Source organism: Micropterus dolomieu, linkage group LG06 (assembly GCF_021292245.1).
Source record: "Micropterus dolomieu isolate WLL.071019.BEF.003 ecotype Adirondacks linkage group LG06, ASM2129224v1, whole genome shotgun sequence".
Lineage (NCBI taxonomy): Eukaryota > Metazoa > Chordata > Actinopteri > Centrarchiformes > Centrarchidae > Micropterus > Micropterus dolomieu.
The window spans coordinates 639,252-656,236 of record NC_060155.1 but is presented as its reverse complement, the minus strand read 5'-3'; the positions used below and the strand labels follow the sequence as shown (position 1 = coordinate 656,236).

The window sequence follows — 16,985 nt, the reverse complement described above, 5'->3', positions numbered from 1 at the left end:
ACTGACCTGGTTAGATCCCCTTGAATAGATGACAGGGGGCTGAAATGGGAATTATAAAGTGTTAGGCGCAAGAGGGAATGTGTGTGTATGTGTGTGTGGCTCATGTGTACTGTATGTATGTGTGTGTACATGTGTACGTGTGTGTATGCAAATGAAGGCAGATGCTCTTTTCCACCCACCAGGAGAAGCAATCTGCCTCTGTGTCTCAGGCAGGTGAAGTGCTCTGATGTTCTATTTAAAAGCCAGGGTCACTTTTCTCATCTCCGCTGCAAATTAAGAGACGTGACCTTACCACACTATAGCGCTCCGGCTCCTTCTCTCTCCTCTGCTGATCCTCACGTCATAATTTTGCACAGAGACACAGGGTGTGTACATGTGATGTACACAAACAAAAGGCACCCTCCTTTGTGTTAAGCTGCTGCACCAAAACAATCTTACTTAACCTCTAACGCACCGTAATAAAATAAAGGTGAGTCCCGGGTTTGAGGTACAAATTAAACTAAGAATTATTTCATGAAAACAGTGTTCATGTTCACTCATCTCTCGGCAAACATTTTCTTTCTTACCTCTAGTGGTGTTTGCCATGTAGATTTGTCATTGCTGTGAGAACAATCTCATTCACCTAGACTGTATCTGGGTGAAAATCTCACTTCAGGTAAAACCAAAACTATCTACCTGTGTAAATACCACTAGAGGTAAGCGGAAAAAGTGTGTTTCAAATTGCTGAGATGGTTAAATATTATGAGGGTTAATGAACATATCAGTTTTTGGAGTACAATGCATTTTTTGAGCTTGAACTAATTTAACTTATTGATTGATTTTCGCTCTTTTGTTCTTTACCCTGTATCTTATATTAATCAGTGTTGGGCAGTAGCGTCGTTACTAATTTAACAACATTTCTCAGTAGCTTGGTGGTATCGTCGCTGTTTTCTGAATCACATAACTTTTCAGTAGTGAAGCTTTTTTATTGGCCGAGTAGGGAGGTAGCGTCCACACACGCTACATTTTCCCAAGTATTTCTGAAGCTAATGTCTGAAATACAACTACTAAGGATCAGTAAGACGCCACTGCCACACACGGACCTGTATGTTTAGCCGACGGAAGCACTTCCGTGTGACGGTGACATCACGTACCGATCCTTGGGCTGATGTCTGCGACTTTGCTGCGGGGAATGAAGACACGCGAGATTGAGTTTACTTTCTATTGTGATAGTTATTGTAACACATCTTGTGAGAAGGATCAGGGTCCAGCCTGGACACCGCTTCCTCTAGTGAGGAGGAAACTGATATGTAGTGGAAACTTGCTTCCATGAGATGAGATGAGAGATTTCTCTCTCTCTCTTTCTCTCTCTGGCCTATTGCCATGAATGTTGCCAGAGCTCAAATTCACATATAAACAATAAAACAATGATATAATTAACAAAACAATGAAATGACATCATAAAACTAAAGAAAGAGGAAAAACAAACTCAGAACACAAAATATATTACATTGAAAATATGTCTTGCTTTTTGACAAGCAGTAGAATTTTTCAAAGGAACAATTTTTAAAATAACAAACCAAATTAATGATAATAATGTGATTTTACAGTAACTTTATACAAACAACAATAGTTCTCAGTTTGTTGCATGAGGAAATACATTTTGCTACAATGATATGGCAGTAAGTACGGGAGTTTCTGTGTTCTGTGTTTAGCTCTCTCTCATGCACACACACACTCTGTTTGGAGCAGGTTTTCAGTCTTTCTTCTTTTGCTACTGTGGAATGAAGTTTGTTCAATATAAACTAGGCCTGTGTTTGTGTGTGTGTGTGTGTATATATATATATATATTTACTTTAGCTTGCTACATTTCACTGGGGGGTAGCTTCTGTGTAGTGAAGCTTCATTTAATATAGAGTAACTAGTAGCTTAGCACACTACATTTTCCAAGTAGCTTGCCCAACACAATTTCAGAGCAACCAATTTTCTGTGAAATAAGGACATAAGACAAAAAGAACCAAATAAACATGACATCAGGAAATTCCATATACATGACACCTCCTCTCTTTTCATATTTCTTAAAATATCTTTGTTGTTGTTGTTGTTAGTAATGGACTCTCTGGTAGCCATATTGGAGGTCAATGGCTCTGAACTGTCTTTGCAGTGTTGGACAGATGTAGTTAATTTATGTTATTTATAGTGTAACGTTGATGACTTTGGCAAGTTTGGCTAATTCATCTAATGTGCACAGCAGCTAACATAACATAGCTGCCTGGGACTAATAACATTGCCTTTTATTTATTTGCCACATTAACCTCATAGCTAATTAGCAACATAATCAACAGTTTGTTAGGCCAAATGAATGGACTCTTAAAATTGTTTGTCTGACACCAAAACTCACACAGGAGAACAAATGTACGCAGCAGGCTAATTAATATTTACTACGAATATCTGCACATGCTACTAATACTTCTGCTTGTTCTCAGTCCTTCAAGATTCTGGCACTGCAGCTCCTGTCACTAGGAGGTTTCTGACTCAGCTGCAAAGCCTTTATTGTGATGTTGTACGCTGCATTGCCATGAATACAGATCACTGTCTCTCTGATGATTCCTGACACCTGTAGTTTGATCAGCAGCACCTGTTGTGCTGGTTGCAGACAGATGGGAGAGTGGAGTTGTGAAAAACCCAGCGAACCAGTCCTGTTATTAGGTCTTACCAGGTGAGGGTGGCTGGATCTTGACCTGCTTCCTGCTGTCCCCTCCAGCCATGCTGCTGCCGCTGCTGCTGCTGTCTGCCGGCGGCTCTTCTCCCCTCTCCATCTTACACTCATAGGCAAACAGATACTGGATGTACTGCTTCTTGAGCGAGCTGGCGGAGCTGCTGGATGTACCCACGTTCAGGTTGGTGGACAGCTCGCGCCATTTCTTGTTCTTGTTTACCTGGATGGTTGAGGGTTGGGGGAATGACAAGACTTAAGTCAAATGAGGATCACTGGTAATGCACTCATGTCCTTTCTCTCTTTATGAAGTAGTGTATACTAGTAGCCACAAACCGGAGTCGGCAGACCATAGCCTGCTGAATTTAATCAAAATAACCAATTCCATGGCTGGGTACTTAATTTTTTTTATTGTTCACATGTGAGTATTGCACATTTATTTTTAATAGTTTTCACTACTCATTACATGGGTATTATAAGATTATATGATTTAAGTTTACTGCAAGTGAGGTTATGTTCTGCTCAGAACACATTTTTTGAACTGTGTAATCTGTCTGTTATCTGTTAACATTCTCCCAATGCATTACCATGGCGAGGCCTCCTATCTCCCGCACAGCTATGTAGAGTTTCCAGAGGTCCAGCGGCTTCTTGCCCACAGTGGGAAGCTGGGCAACAGGTGTACCCCTCTCCTCCATGAAGGTCAGGTATCGCTCCACCCAGCCCCGCCTCTCCGGCTCCACGCCCAGCTCAAACAGCCGCGTGATTCGCTCCCCACTGAGGGAGGAGGAGTTTGGGTTGGCTTTCTGGTGAGTGATGAAGAGACAAAAAGATGAGACAGGTTGGCCTATGGTAATGGTAATGTAACACATAAGACCTTTTGGTTTACTACATTCAAGTTAATACCATTTTTTAAATTATATTATGAAATGGTATAATAATAATAATAATAATAATATTAATAAATGTACATCCTATACTTGAGTGGACACATAATTTACATAGGTTTTTAAAAGCTAATTTGTAATTCATACACAGTATACTATAAATTTTATTATATATATAGTCTATTTTGCAGTTTACTTTTTCTTTGCTGTATCCTATTGCTGTTTTCTGCTACAACAAACCACTCTCCCCATGGGGATCATTAAAGTTTCATCTCATATTTACACATTCTGAAGCAGGCCCTTAGTTGAATGACCAAACAAATATAAACACTTCTTTAGAGCCTTTTTCTTCAGTGTGCAGCCTGTGTTTACTTCAAAGTTCATTCACAGCACATTCAAATCCCTCAAGTTCAAACTGGTGGACAAAGTTTAATCCTGTACAGTCGCGTCTGGCTACAGTCCAGGTTTAGAAAAGACTTCTCTGGTCTAGTAACCAGTTTTTTATTAAGAAATTACACAATAATCCATCTAGTCATACATAAATCAATCAAACTACCAGCATGTACTAACATTATTGTACATAAAGGGCAATTCACTTTGTTTCACTGATCGTTAGGTCTCTTGGTTTGGTCTGTGTCTATATGCTAATTTAATTCCTGTTATTCAGTAAATGCCCACGTCCATCCGTCCAATAGTGTTTGAGTTTCTAGCTCTTACAGGACTGGAGGGGGTCTTGAGGGGCCAGGGAGGGCTGCTGATGCTGTCGCTGTCATCTCCGTGGTAGGAGGACAGGCTGGCTGGGCTGGGTGAGAGCGGGGAGGGCACGGGCAGGGCACCTCCCGGCGTAGCTGGCTGGGACACACACTGCTGGGAGCCGATGCTGCTGCTGTTGTTGTTGCTGTAGCCATCCTGTAGCTGGAGAGGAGAGAGAGAGGAAGAGGACACGGGGCTTTAATTTTCTTTGGATCAAAGCAGCCATCAATGTCACCCACTTCCTCAGTATCAGTATAACACTGTGGTGTGTTATACACAAAGGTGTGTACCTTTGTGTATAACACCAAAGTACATTGAGTACTGTACTTAAGTACATTTTTGAGGTACTTCCACTCATTTGAGCATTTCAATTGAGTATACTTGTTCTTTACTGCACACTGTTTTTTACTCCATTACATTTATTTGACAGCTATAGCTATTGATTACATTCAGACGCTGTTATCTAAAGTGACTTACAATAAGGAGCTTTTGTCAGAAGACAGTGAAAAAGCAATAGATAGCAGTCGGTACAGTAAGGATGTCAACAGAACAAGTTCCAAGCACTCATATTGCTAGGTTAGCCATTGCTAGTGGACACAGCAAAGATAACTAGGCTAAGATGCTACACAGTGCTATTTGTAAGTGCCAGGATGTATAAACATACAAGTGCGTAAGAGTTAAAAAAAAAAAAAAAAAAACTTTAAACACATTTTACTGATAATATTAAATATATATGCAATACTTCTACTGTATTTGTAATGTAACATTTTTTACATTGTTGTATTGTTACTTCTACTTTAGTAAAGTAACTGAATACTTCCACTGCTGTTTGTGTCAAAGCGGGTCTAGCATTTCTTTCCCAGGGTGTACAGCCATCAGTGTTAGAAAAAGAACTCAGATATTTTAGTAATACTAGTAATAGTAGTTATACCACAATGTAGGAATACACTGTTACAAGTTAAAGTACGAGTAAGAGTATGAGTATTAAAAGTAAAAGTACTCATACAGAGTGTCCTATTTCAGAATAATATATATTTTATGATTGGATTATATTATCAATTAACTAATGATTATTAGCTGTCAAATAAATGCAGTGAATCTTCCTGTGAAATGTCAGAGTAGAGGTTTAAAGTAGCACAAAAAGTAAACTACAGTCCTTGAGTAATTATGCTTAGTTACTTTCTTCCACTGATATAGCCCTATAGTTGAAGTACAGTGCGTGTGTGTGTGTGAGCGAAATAATCTGCATGTCTGTTTATTAGTCTACATACATAAATTCATGTGTTTGAATGCGAGAAATGTAAATGCATACTGATCTGCAGTCTGTGTCTATATATGTGTGTGTGTGTGTGTGTGTGTGAATGTAGATACAAGCTCCACATTTTGTGCAAATCACTCCATGTTAGCTCACATCAGTGTGTGAGTCTGTGTCTAGTGTGTGTGTGTGTGTGTGTGTTTATGAAAGAGACCGCGAAAGAAGGAACAACAGCTTGACAAGTGCTTCTGGTCTGTGTACAGAATGCTCATGTCAGCAAAACCTTATCTTTCTCTCTCTAGCGCTCTCTCTTTCTCACTCTCCTCTCCTCTCTCTTGGCAGACAGATCATCTCTTTTGGGAGCACTGGGGGTCTTTCTGGCTGCTCTGACTGCCTTAAATAATTCAAAAGGCCCTACTACCGTAATCAGCAAAAGAAAAGACAGGGATTTGGAGGGAAAAGACGTGTAGTAGATGTGATGGAGGCGTGTGAGCGTGTTTGTGCACGTTATGTGTGAGTGTGTGTGTGTGTGTGTGGAAGAGGGGTTGTTAAGCAAAAACAAGGGGAGGGGGTAGAAAAGAGCAAAGAGCAGAGTTCTGTTGTTGCTGAGCTGAGCCAAGCCGAGCTGCAATTGTAGGGCAAAATGAGAAGTCAGCATTGTGTTTTGGGACTTGTGTGTGTTTGTGTGTGTATTAAGAGGAGGCACTGAGGACGTAGTGTTTAAGAGAAGGATACTGTGCATGTGTGTGTGTATGTGTGCGGCTTCTTGTCTTCATGTTGCATAAAATAAATAAACGAATGTGCTTGTGTGTGTGTATGCACTTTATTTCAGTGTTGTGTTTGAACATGTATGTGCTGTGTGTACTGCAGATGCCGAGCCCTCTCTCTGTGTCTCTCTCTCTTTTTTTTTGCAGCTCGGGCTGCCAAACATCAGCAAGAGGAGAGTGCTGGGGGCAAAAAAACAAAGCGAGGAAAACATTAGGAATGGTAAATGTTAAACAAATCATTAAATATGGCAAGAAAACAACGGCGAAACAGCCTACTGTGCTGAGGCAGCATATGCTGATCAGATCTGGATTGGTTCATTAGGGGAGCAAGATCAAAAAACAACAACAACAGGGAACAGAAAAAAACGAGAGGGAGAGAGGGAATCGCAAAGAAAGACGGGAAGAGGAAAAAGGTCGAGTAAGTACCTTTGGTTTGTGATGCTCGCTGGCGGGGCCGCTGTCGTCTTTTACGTCCGTTTTCGGTTTCCCATCTGGGCTCATCATCCCGTCTCCTGACATTCCCATGACTCCTTCATCAAGAATAAGTAAACATTTACTAAAAAATATATGACTGAATAAAAGTAATTAATAAGAGATATCTATTAAGCGGCGAAGCTGGTAGAGCCCTATTGTTTTTGTTCTCATTATTTTTTCTTTCTTCTTCTTCTTTTTCTCTGCTAAAACTGTTCATGCTGCAAAAACTGTAAGACCAAAATGCTTCAAAATTGGCAAGTGGGTCTGCAAATTCCACCCACTACTCAGGAGCATAAAATGAAACATGTTGACCTTAAGATGGCGCTGAAACAATCAAGTTAACATTTTAGCAATTATCTCAAAAGCAGCATGGCTTAGAGTCACAATTTCTGTAATCATTTTAATCTCTCACATCACCTGTATCTGGTCTTCTGCTCTGAAAATGTCAAATTATGCATTTTTCGCAATCTTCTTGGACCCTGATCTTTGCCGCTTGTGGCTTTATTTGAGAGTAAGCTTTGTTATTTGGACATAAAATAATAATAATAATAAATTTTGAACTCAACACAAAGTATTTTTTGAATAAAACAACTTTGTCCCAGTAGGTATGTTTTCACCACAGTAGCATTAAGAGGTATGGTTGGCAAGTCTTGGTATTATGGTTGATTCAATGTTTCTTTGTGTGCTGTAAGCAACTGGATAATGTTTTGCCTAATGTCACGGATAAAGTCAGGTAATGTAAAATTGTTTAGCATATTTCTGCAGTTAAATTATTACGTTCTTTCTTCCTGTGTTCTCAAGGCCCCTCTAAAGCCTGTCTGGCCATCCATCTCAAAGGGAAGAATGTGAAATAAATATTTAAAAAGACTTCTGTTTAGGGAAGAAATAGATAGAGAACAAAATAAGGCTCAACTAAAAGTGCACCAGTGTGCTCTTTCACCCTTTCTGGCCATGCATCTTCAATATGGGAGAAATCATTCACGTTCTCACATACTGAAAGTGGTGATAGGACAAAAAGGTTACCATTAAAGCAATGTTGGCTGACAAGAAGACTTGTTTCTGTTTTTTTTAAGACATCTGTGTACCATTGTGAGGTTTTTAATTGAAGAAGAGTTAAGATCCTTATATACTACTTTTCATAGTGCAAGCTGCATATTTCTTATTAACAGAAAGAAGGGGTCCTTGGATACAAGGCTCCCCTCCTTATTTTTCCCTTGTGGCATGGTAGGAAAACTAATGGCTTTTTACCGTGCCCGGAGGCAAACCAGATGAGTTTGGAGGAACCTTGGTGCTCTAATTCGTTTGAAGTTTTCCAAATGTCACACATTCTGATATTTGGTTTTGAATAAAAGGTGCCTTTCATTTTGGGAGCCACAGTGCTCTCTGAGGTGGGTTTAGCAACAATGCAACGGGGTGAAGGGCTAAAAGAAAAAAAGGATGCACCACATTAATCTTTGCTCACTGGAGGGCAAGCTCTACAGGAAAAGTAAGAGCTCTGAGAAAGTAACCATCGTCTCAGACAACTCTCTTTCTTTCTTAGCCATTCACTATATTTTGCCCCCTTAAGTCCTCTCTCTGTGTCTCTGAATGGGAACAATCTTCAGTTGGTTTTGCTTTACATTCAACATAAACACACACAGCTTGAGTGGCTCAGCATACCTAACATTAAACTGGAGGGCTGTGATCTCTTATTCAGCAGGTTCTTCCCTATTTTATCAACATGAATTCTGTACATTTCAATGCAAGACAAGTCAGTGGAGAGGGGGTCAAAATTTTGTCATCAAACTTTGTATATCTGTTGATGGAGGGCTGTAGGAGGCTGGCAGCTTGTTTGAATGCGCTTGAGATAATTTACACAAGTTATCTCCCTTGTCAGACGTGTTTTCCAAAGTTTCAGGTGGTTTAAGAGCTGACATTTGTACTGCTAATGCTCTCATGCTTTGCTCTCCCTGTATGTCGTCTCCAAAGTACCCTAAAACAATAAAAACCATTACAATAACTTCTGCTAGTTGGCATTTAGCTAGTATACCTGAAGGCGGCATACTGTAGGCTGGACCCTGTGCGTTGCCCATGGCTGAACTGTTGTTTCCCGTTGGCTGGCTGTAGGGGACAGTAGTAGCCATGGTGCTCGCCTGGCTGATGCCGGGGCCTTGATAGCTGCCTTGCCTACCGCAGAAAGAGGAGAAGGTGTTAGCATAATTGGTAGAGATAAATCCAGTTTAGAGTCACGATGTAATGACAGGCTGTGGAGAGATAAGTAAGTAACAGAGAAAGCTGCAAAAGAACAGAACTCACACAACCGTACAAAGATGATATTTGGCACTGCCATACTCCTTTATTGTTGTAGTAAAAAGCAAGCATCTACAGCATATCTGGAAGTCACATAAAAAGCACAGTACACAGCATATCCCTGATCAAACAAACAGCTCTTCCAAAAGATTGAGGATAAGCATGCAATATCAGAAAATAAAAACTCTTCTATCCTCGCTTCTCTGCTCTTGTCTTCTACAAATCCCTTTTCTCCCTCTCTTCCTCCCTCTCCCTTTCCCACAAGTCATAATTTAACTAATTAAGGTGTGCTTTTGGAGAGGATCATGTTATTTGTTGCCATGGTGACAGCAGAAATCAATCCTGCTCAATCTCCCTACCCCCCTACCCCCACCCCCCCAAGGCGGCTCATCACATGGTGTTGCAAGTGACATCAGAGGGGCTTATCTGCAACCTGCTGAATGCTAGCCATCCGTGTGTGTGTGTGTGTGTGTGTGTGTGTGTGCGTGATTAAAGGCAGCCTCTATCACTGCATACCAGGCAGGCCAGAGCCAGTGACATGGGGCTGAAAGGGAACACTGTGTTTGGAACAATTTGGTCTATCTCCTGCTGACTCAAGATTATCTCCTGGACAACCGTATGAAAGAAGATTGGGATAAAGGAGGAGGCAGACAGAGAGAAGGAAAGTGTGAGGTGAAGCAAGACAGAGGCCTGAAAGGAAAAATAGAGGAAAGCTGGAAGACAGAGAATGCAGAATGAAACCAAACTAGAAAAGAAGACAGGAAGGGGTAGACGACTGAGGAAGTCAAAGGGTAGTAAGGGTGAATTTAAAGGAAGAAAGCAGGTAGGAATTGTCAGCGAAGGAAGACAACGTTGGCCAACAACAGACCACAAGGAGGAGTGTTTGGCCCAAAATACAACACTGTTTTATGTGGACGAAAAGAAAAATGCTAACCGGATTTATGTCAGTCAATTCCCTCCTAACTGGCATCTTTCTCTCTTTCACACACTCACACAGACACATAGTGTAATAACTCACGTTGGAACCGATACACATAGCCTAAGAGGAGGGATCGGCTTGGTAAACCTCCCCATAATCTCATCTCACAGATGTAATTAGTCATAGAGCACGGCTGATGATACATATGTAATCCCTCTATGGGGGCCGAGGTGCACAGGGGAGCTCCATGGCAAAGAAACAAGCTCACACCAAATCCACGCTTATCTGGCCCCATTTCCCTATAAAGGGGGAAATATAGACTCCTTCGTTGCTGCCTACGTGTTCCCTAAAAAGCGTTGTGTGAGTCAAGACGCAGAAATAAATTTACCTTTTAAGCACTGCACCTTCTCTCTCAAGTAAAAATGTATTCTGCACGCATACGCTGCCACAAAAGAGAGCGCCGATAAGCTGGCAAGGAAAAATAAGTTTAGAGCTGCCAAATGCCTGCGAACCTCATTTATCCATACTGTAAAAACGCCCCTCACCCACCTTAAGCAATATAAGCAGAAGCTCTCATGTGTATGGTGAAATATCCAAATCAACAACAACAACAACAGTGGTTGGAGGTTTTCGGCTGTGGAGCTCTCCCATTATGACTAATTCATGTCATAAAAAAGCCCATTAGAAAGCACTTGATGGAGGCATTGCACAGCGTTTAATCACACTTAATATATGCATGTGCTGCTATCATGGGGTGGGGGTATTCATCTTGCTCTGGGGCACCTTTGTGCCTTGGAAAAAAAACTCCATCCTGTTGCGGTACAGAGAGAAAGAGTGAGCGAGGGAAGAGAAAAGCGGAGGGATGGAGAGATGGAAATAGAGGGAGAAGAAGAAGGGAGGTGGAAGGAAAGAGAGGAGGGAGGTAAATTAAGGCAAGACAGAGCCTGAGTAGTATGTGTATGGGTCCCTGGTGGACCGATGGGGGGCGTATTCTCAGTTTGGGGCCCCAGAGCTGGAGGTAATCGCTGTTCCATGAGACTGAGTCGAGGGAACACACACTCAAACACACAAAGACAGACAGACACAGACACACAGACACACACACACACACACACACACACACACACACACACACACACACTCTCAGTAAGAAACATGTTTCCTAACACCATCAGGCCATTGCACTTTCAGTTTGTTGTCTAGGAGTGGCCTTAGGAGAGAAAGAGAGAAACACTTCTGGGAAACTATACCTTCTCCCAGAGCTTTCTGGGGTTTTTTAGGAAAGTTAGTGCTAAGAGTTTTGACACCACATTACAGTGAAGATGTATGAAAATCGAGCTTTGGTTAAGGCAGAAAAGCCCACATCTCACATAGAAATTGTGCAATAAAGACAGTTGAAATTTACCTGAGTCACTTCCAAGTGATAACTACTATTTTGTTGTTTTTCCTAAATGCTTTTCCCTTGCTGTCCTTCACTCTCCTTCTTGTTTTCCCCCTAATTCTACACACACACACACACACACACACACACACACACACCCATCTCTCTCCTTTTGCTATTCAGTCCACATGTGTGAAGGGCATCGGAGAAGGCCACTTTCACACTATGGGCAGAGTGTGTGTGTGTGTTAATGTGTGTTTGAGTGTGTCCTTGTGTTCATGCGCGGGGTGGGCGCTGTTGCCAAGGGGATGCCATGGTTACGAGGTGCCAGCCAACCAGCTGACAGCGTCTCTCTAGAAGTGGCAGCGCCTTTGTCCTTCATTCGTGGTGACAGGCCACGTTGATGCCTCCCAGTGCTGCTAACTGGATGAGACAGCAGAAGCGCTGGGACTGCAGGAGTGTGTGATGGCTGAGCGTTCCTCCCTATCGATCCCTCTGCTTTGTGTGTGTGTAAGAGTGTGTAGAAGAAAGTGAGAGAAAAAGAGCCAGAGAGAGGCTGCTGGATGGAAGGATGGAGTGGATCGGCTGGAGGCCATGAATTATATATGGACCCAATCTGTTCTCAGGGCAGCTTGGGCTCATAGCTCTTCAAAACTCCTGACTCAACTCACGACACACACATGCACACGCACACACAGAGGAGGCCAGAATAAACCCCCCACAAAAAATAAAAGGACAGCTTTTAACATATTAAATCCAGAGAAAAGCTACTCTTCCCTTCTCCCTCCCCTCCTTCCTAAACTTCAAACAGCTCAGGATGGATGGAGGAGAAGCCATTTATTTTGCCCATCTAATGAAAGCAGAGCGCTCCGCGGCACTGCCAAGACTGCAAGCGACGAAGTGCCACAGGCAGCATCCTCCGTTCTTGACATTCAAGCGCAGCTCTTATTTATTTAGCAAATTTACTTACTAAGGAGGTCAGAAATGAATTATTTGGCGAGGATTTGCCTGGGAGCACTCTCCTCTCCTCTCTTCTTCCCTCTTCCAACATTTTTCTCCCTTTGATTTACGGCTCTTTTTTTCGGAGCTTTGCTCTTCTTCTACTAAGTGCTTATTTTTTCGACAGAGCCCGTTCCTATAGCTCCAGGAACTTTTTGTAGAGTGTCGCCGGCAGCGCTGGAAAGTCATTTGAAAAGCCAATTCTGTCCTCAGAAGCTGCTGCCAAGAAAAGCTTATACCTTTTAATACTTTCTGTTCTCTTCTCTTTTCCAAAAAATCCCCAACATCAATCCACAGACCCTAAAAAATGTTCTTTACCGCACCTTTCTTCCAAACAAACTTGTACCTCCTCCACACTGACAGGCTTGACATCGTCCGTGTTATTTGAACATAACATGTCAGACTTTTTACACTGTAATTCATCATACTGACAACTGGCAGCCTAGTATGCCCAAAAAGTCAACTTCTCATGAAAGTGATGCTATTTTCCAGAAAAATCACTTCAAGATTGACCACCATCTCTTTTTGAAATTGGATGAACAAGTGACACTGACATTGTACTTGGAGAGTAAACTTAAATTTTTAGATTACAGTAATTATGATTAGCAAGACTTTGTGTGACTTCGTAATTAAAATAAAAGTCATATTTCTTTTTGACACATTTAACTTTTAGTAGAGCAACAGGATTCTTTTTTATGTTCCCAAAACTCTCTAGGGCTACACTGCTTCCCCTCAACCACCAATCAAACTGAATAACCGATAAAAACAGGACATTTGTTTCTGATTCCATCGGTTGGTGGAGTAAAAAACTCTGAGAGGGCTTGAGGGGAAAAAAACACTCACGCCACACTTTATGAAGATTTAATCAGGACCCTCGCCTGCAGCCATGGGATACCAGAAGTGGCCCTCCTCTTTTCATTTGACATTCTTTTCACTCGGCGTAATGAAGCTGGAGTGTGTCTACTAGTGTGTGAGGGTGTGTGTGAGTCAGGCGAGGATGGAGATGGGGGGATGAGAGGTAGAAATGTAGAGGGATTACTGGTGGGGATGTTGGGAAGGAACGTGTGCAAGAAAATGAGAAGAAGAAGAAGAAGAAGAAGAAGAAGAGGAGCCAGTGAAATCACTGCTAACTAGCCCCTGATTTGGAAGGTCGGGAGTGGTTGGCTGTGGCAGTTCGCTCGGGGTTGATGCATCAAAGAGTGAAACTAGACATGTGCTATGACTAACAACTTGTTTCTCAGACAGAGAGGAACTAGGTCTGAATGTTTCAGAATGTTGCACTGAGATCTGGAGAGCAAGCGGGGTACTGGAGCCTTTAACTGCAGGTTTTCGGAGGCCAATTTTCTCCTGATCTCCCTCAGATGTTCTAAAGTGGGATCTGAGGAAGAAAAACATAACAAGGCTGTGCTGGAGACAGCAGAGAACAAAAAGCAAATTGGGAGGAAGAAAGACTGAGGGAGATAAAACAGTCTGGGTAGGATAACAGAGTTGTGCAGAGAGGGAGAGGGCGATACAGTTGGGAGAGTTGGTAAAAAGAGTGAAACAGGTGGGAGGAGACAGAACAGAAGCAGACGAGAATGGATGAAAGAGCTAGAATGAGTGATAGCAGACAAGAACAACTCTAAGGGTGAAACAGGCATCATAGAAACTGGAGTATTCTGCAAAAATGTCCATCGTAGCAAAGCATTTAGGCTCTTTTTTTCATTTTAAATGAGCAAAAAAAAACTTTCTGCCAGGAGACTAATTCATATTTTCAGTAAATAAAACAAACTGTGAAAAAAGAAGGCAGAAATATGACAACACTGATCTGCTTTGAAAACAATTTTTTTTATACCAGCTAGTTTATACAAGTCTTTTATTGTTCTGAACACCCAGTGTCTGTTCGGTTTTTCCTCCAGTGCAGTGGAAGTGATGCTTCATTTTGAATAAACACAGCAGCAATTTGGAAGTTAGCATGCGCAGCAACAGCCATCTAACAGAGAACGATAAAACAGATTTCCAAAGAAAATCAAAAGGAGGAGCCGTCATTGTACTGGACTTTTTGCTTCAAATGTTGTCTTTTCAATGCAGTAAAAACAAAACAGTAATAACTGCTTAACGCCAAATATGGAGATAAAACACCAGGCAAAGACAAGGAAACCAAGGATGCTTTCACAGACGACAGGGAATCAAACTGGATAACAGTCAAGATGGAGAAACAGGTGAAACACACTTTCTAGGCAGATATGTAAACAAACAGAGTAGGAGAGAGTGTCTTCTCCTCCAGCAGCACCACAGCGAGCGACACCTCTCTGGTGTCTTGGTGAATGTGAGGCAAGACTGACAGGCAGTCTGATTGGTGCCAGCAGCGGGGATCATGTCATGCCACTTCTTATTGACAGCCCAGCCATCTCTTAATGGCTCGGCCAGCATTTGCATTGCTGTTTGTGGGTGTGTGTGTGTGTGTGTGTGAGAAGCAATGGAGGCCCCCTGATGCACGTAATTAATCACACATACTGTCAACCAAAATGCCACGACAGTGCACACAACAATCTAAAACGCAGTAAGGGCGTCTGTGTGTGTCCATGCATCACACTGTATGTGCTCACTTGTTGTTGCCATTACAGTGACTAAGACATGCCAATGATGGTAATCATGACTACAGTGACGATGATGAAGGTGATGATGGCAATTACAGCGATAACAATGTTGACTCTTGTTTCGCTCTCAGAGGGAGCTTGTAAGGAATGTCATCATTATCCCTTTCAGTTCTGTTTAGCTTGGAAAATGTCCATTTAGTTTAGTCACACACAAACATATTCACACATAGACATTATATATTTAAAGGGAGACACCCACACACACACACACACACACACACAGGTGTTATGAGGGTGGCGGACCTACCTATAGTGCTGTGAATGTGAGGGGGGCAGGATGGGTGGATGTTGAGGTCTGGGTGGAGGTGAAGGTGGTGGACAGGTAGAGGAGAGCGTGGGCCAGTGGGTGGAGGTGGATTGGGGTGGATGCATCTGGACTGGGGAGTTCGCATATGGAGGCCGCCTGCAGATTGGCGTCAACAGAATCCCGACAAAAAGACAGATTTCATCTGAAATATCATCATTGGCTCACAGTCTTCAGTCTGACTCATGTATCATCAGAAATGGGAATGAACAAATGTTAATCCGCCACTTCAGCCTGCAGAATGCTGGTGAGACTGCTCCCATGATACATTGTTAGGCAAAACCCGTACCGATTGGAGAAATCTACCCTTCCTCTCAGAAGACGGCCATGTTTTGACTAGTTCCCCGGGCAGGGTTCAGAAAAAGTTTACTGCCCACACAATCCCGCAGCCCTGGTCTCCAACGCAACAAACACTCATATATTCAAAACTCCAACCCTGATGGAAAAATAATATCCCTTCACTCATATACTGTTATAGCATTAAAGTGCTTTGTATTTGTGTTAAGGTGCTTGGTGTCACGTCTTTCTCTCTCTGGTGTTTTCACAGTTAAACCTGTGGTTTGCGTTTTCTTCCTTTATATTTTGACAGTGCCGTATTCTTCTCACAAGCCAATACCTCTCTTTCTACAACAAATGGCACTTGGTGTTTGGTGCCAGCTATCAAAATGTCAGGCACTTTATGAGATGTGTGAAAATAGGGATAGTTCCGCAAATGGCTCATAGAAGTGTGGAACCCCTGGGAACAAACTCTTGCCTGCACATCTGAAAAGACAAACTCTCTGTGGTGCTTTTAAGCACACCTCCCCGCAGACGACACCTGCAGAGAGAGTGATGTAAGATAGAGATGCTTGCTGGCCTCAAACTTTAGCATACCACTATTACCTGGTGATGTAAGAAATAGTCTCAGTCCCACAAAAGAGTTTGGACCATTCCTGTTAAAGTGGTGCCGCAATACATTTTTTTGCCATTCTACTTTCTTTTGTTGACAAGACTATTAGGACCATTACAGCATAGGTGAAGCTGCAATGAATTAATATCCTCATATACACACACATGCATACATATACTGTATATATACAAACATTGGTGAGGAGCCAAAGAAAGCAATACAGAAAAATGTGTTATTCTCAAAAAGTACAAGACTTTCAAAGAAATAAGAGCTTCTGAGTCTGTCCTGTGCTCTTACCTGTTGTGTGTTGAGTTAGCAGATCCTGACATGGCAGTTGCTGCTGTCTCCTGGGCCTTGCGGTTAGAGCTACCCAGAGAAGGAGGGCCCATCCCGGGCCCAGCTGGCTGTGGCATGCTGGGGGAGCTGGGAGCCATGGGCGGGTACACTCTGTTCTGGCTGCCTGGGCCGTGGCTGCGTCCTACAGGTATGGGCTGGCCAGGCCCCTGCCCATGCATGGGGCTGCTAGAGTTCATTCCCAGACTGTTGGTCATGCCAGGCCCGGGGCCGCTATAGCTGGTACTGGCAGTCCCACTGTAGTTGGAGGAGCGAGGGTAATTACCTGGAAGAAGATGGCACATATGAATGAGCTTCCAATCATTGAAATTTTAAGTATTGCACAGATAATGTCACTCAAGAGGTAAACCATGGATTGTTGTCACTTGCGACATTTAAGTTCC

The 16,985-nt window shown here is 42.5% G+C and overlaps 1 protein-coding gene across 2 annotated transcripts in view; it reads right to left on the bottom strand.

The window, feature by feature from the left end:
- Positions 1-16,985, bottom strand: part of LOC123972283 (AT-rich interactive domain-containing protein 1B-like) — a 41,958-nt gene that overhangs the window by 11,613 nt on the left and 13,360 nt on the right. For both annotated transcript variants that reach the window (XM_046051661.1, XM_046051662.1), the window contains exons 3-9: positions 16,546-16,867; positions 15,303-15,458; positions 8,858-8,994; positions 6,781-6,884; positions 4,297-4,494; positions 3,283-3,498; positions 2,696-2,918 (exon numbers count right to left, since the gene is read on the bottom strand). In XM_046051661.1, the coding sequence (XP_045907617.1) occupies positions 2,696-2,918; positions 3,283-3,498; positions 4,297-4,494; positions 6,781-6,884; positions 8,858-8,994; positions 15,303-15,458; positions 16,546-16,867 (1,356 nt within the window). The remainder of the gene's footprint in view (positions 1-2,695; positions 2,919-3,282; positions 3,499-4,296; positions 4,495-6,780; positions 6,885-8,857; positions 8,995-15,302; positions 15,459-16,545; positions 16,868-16,985) is intronic.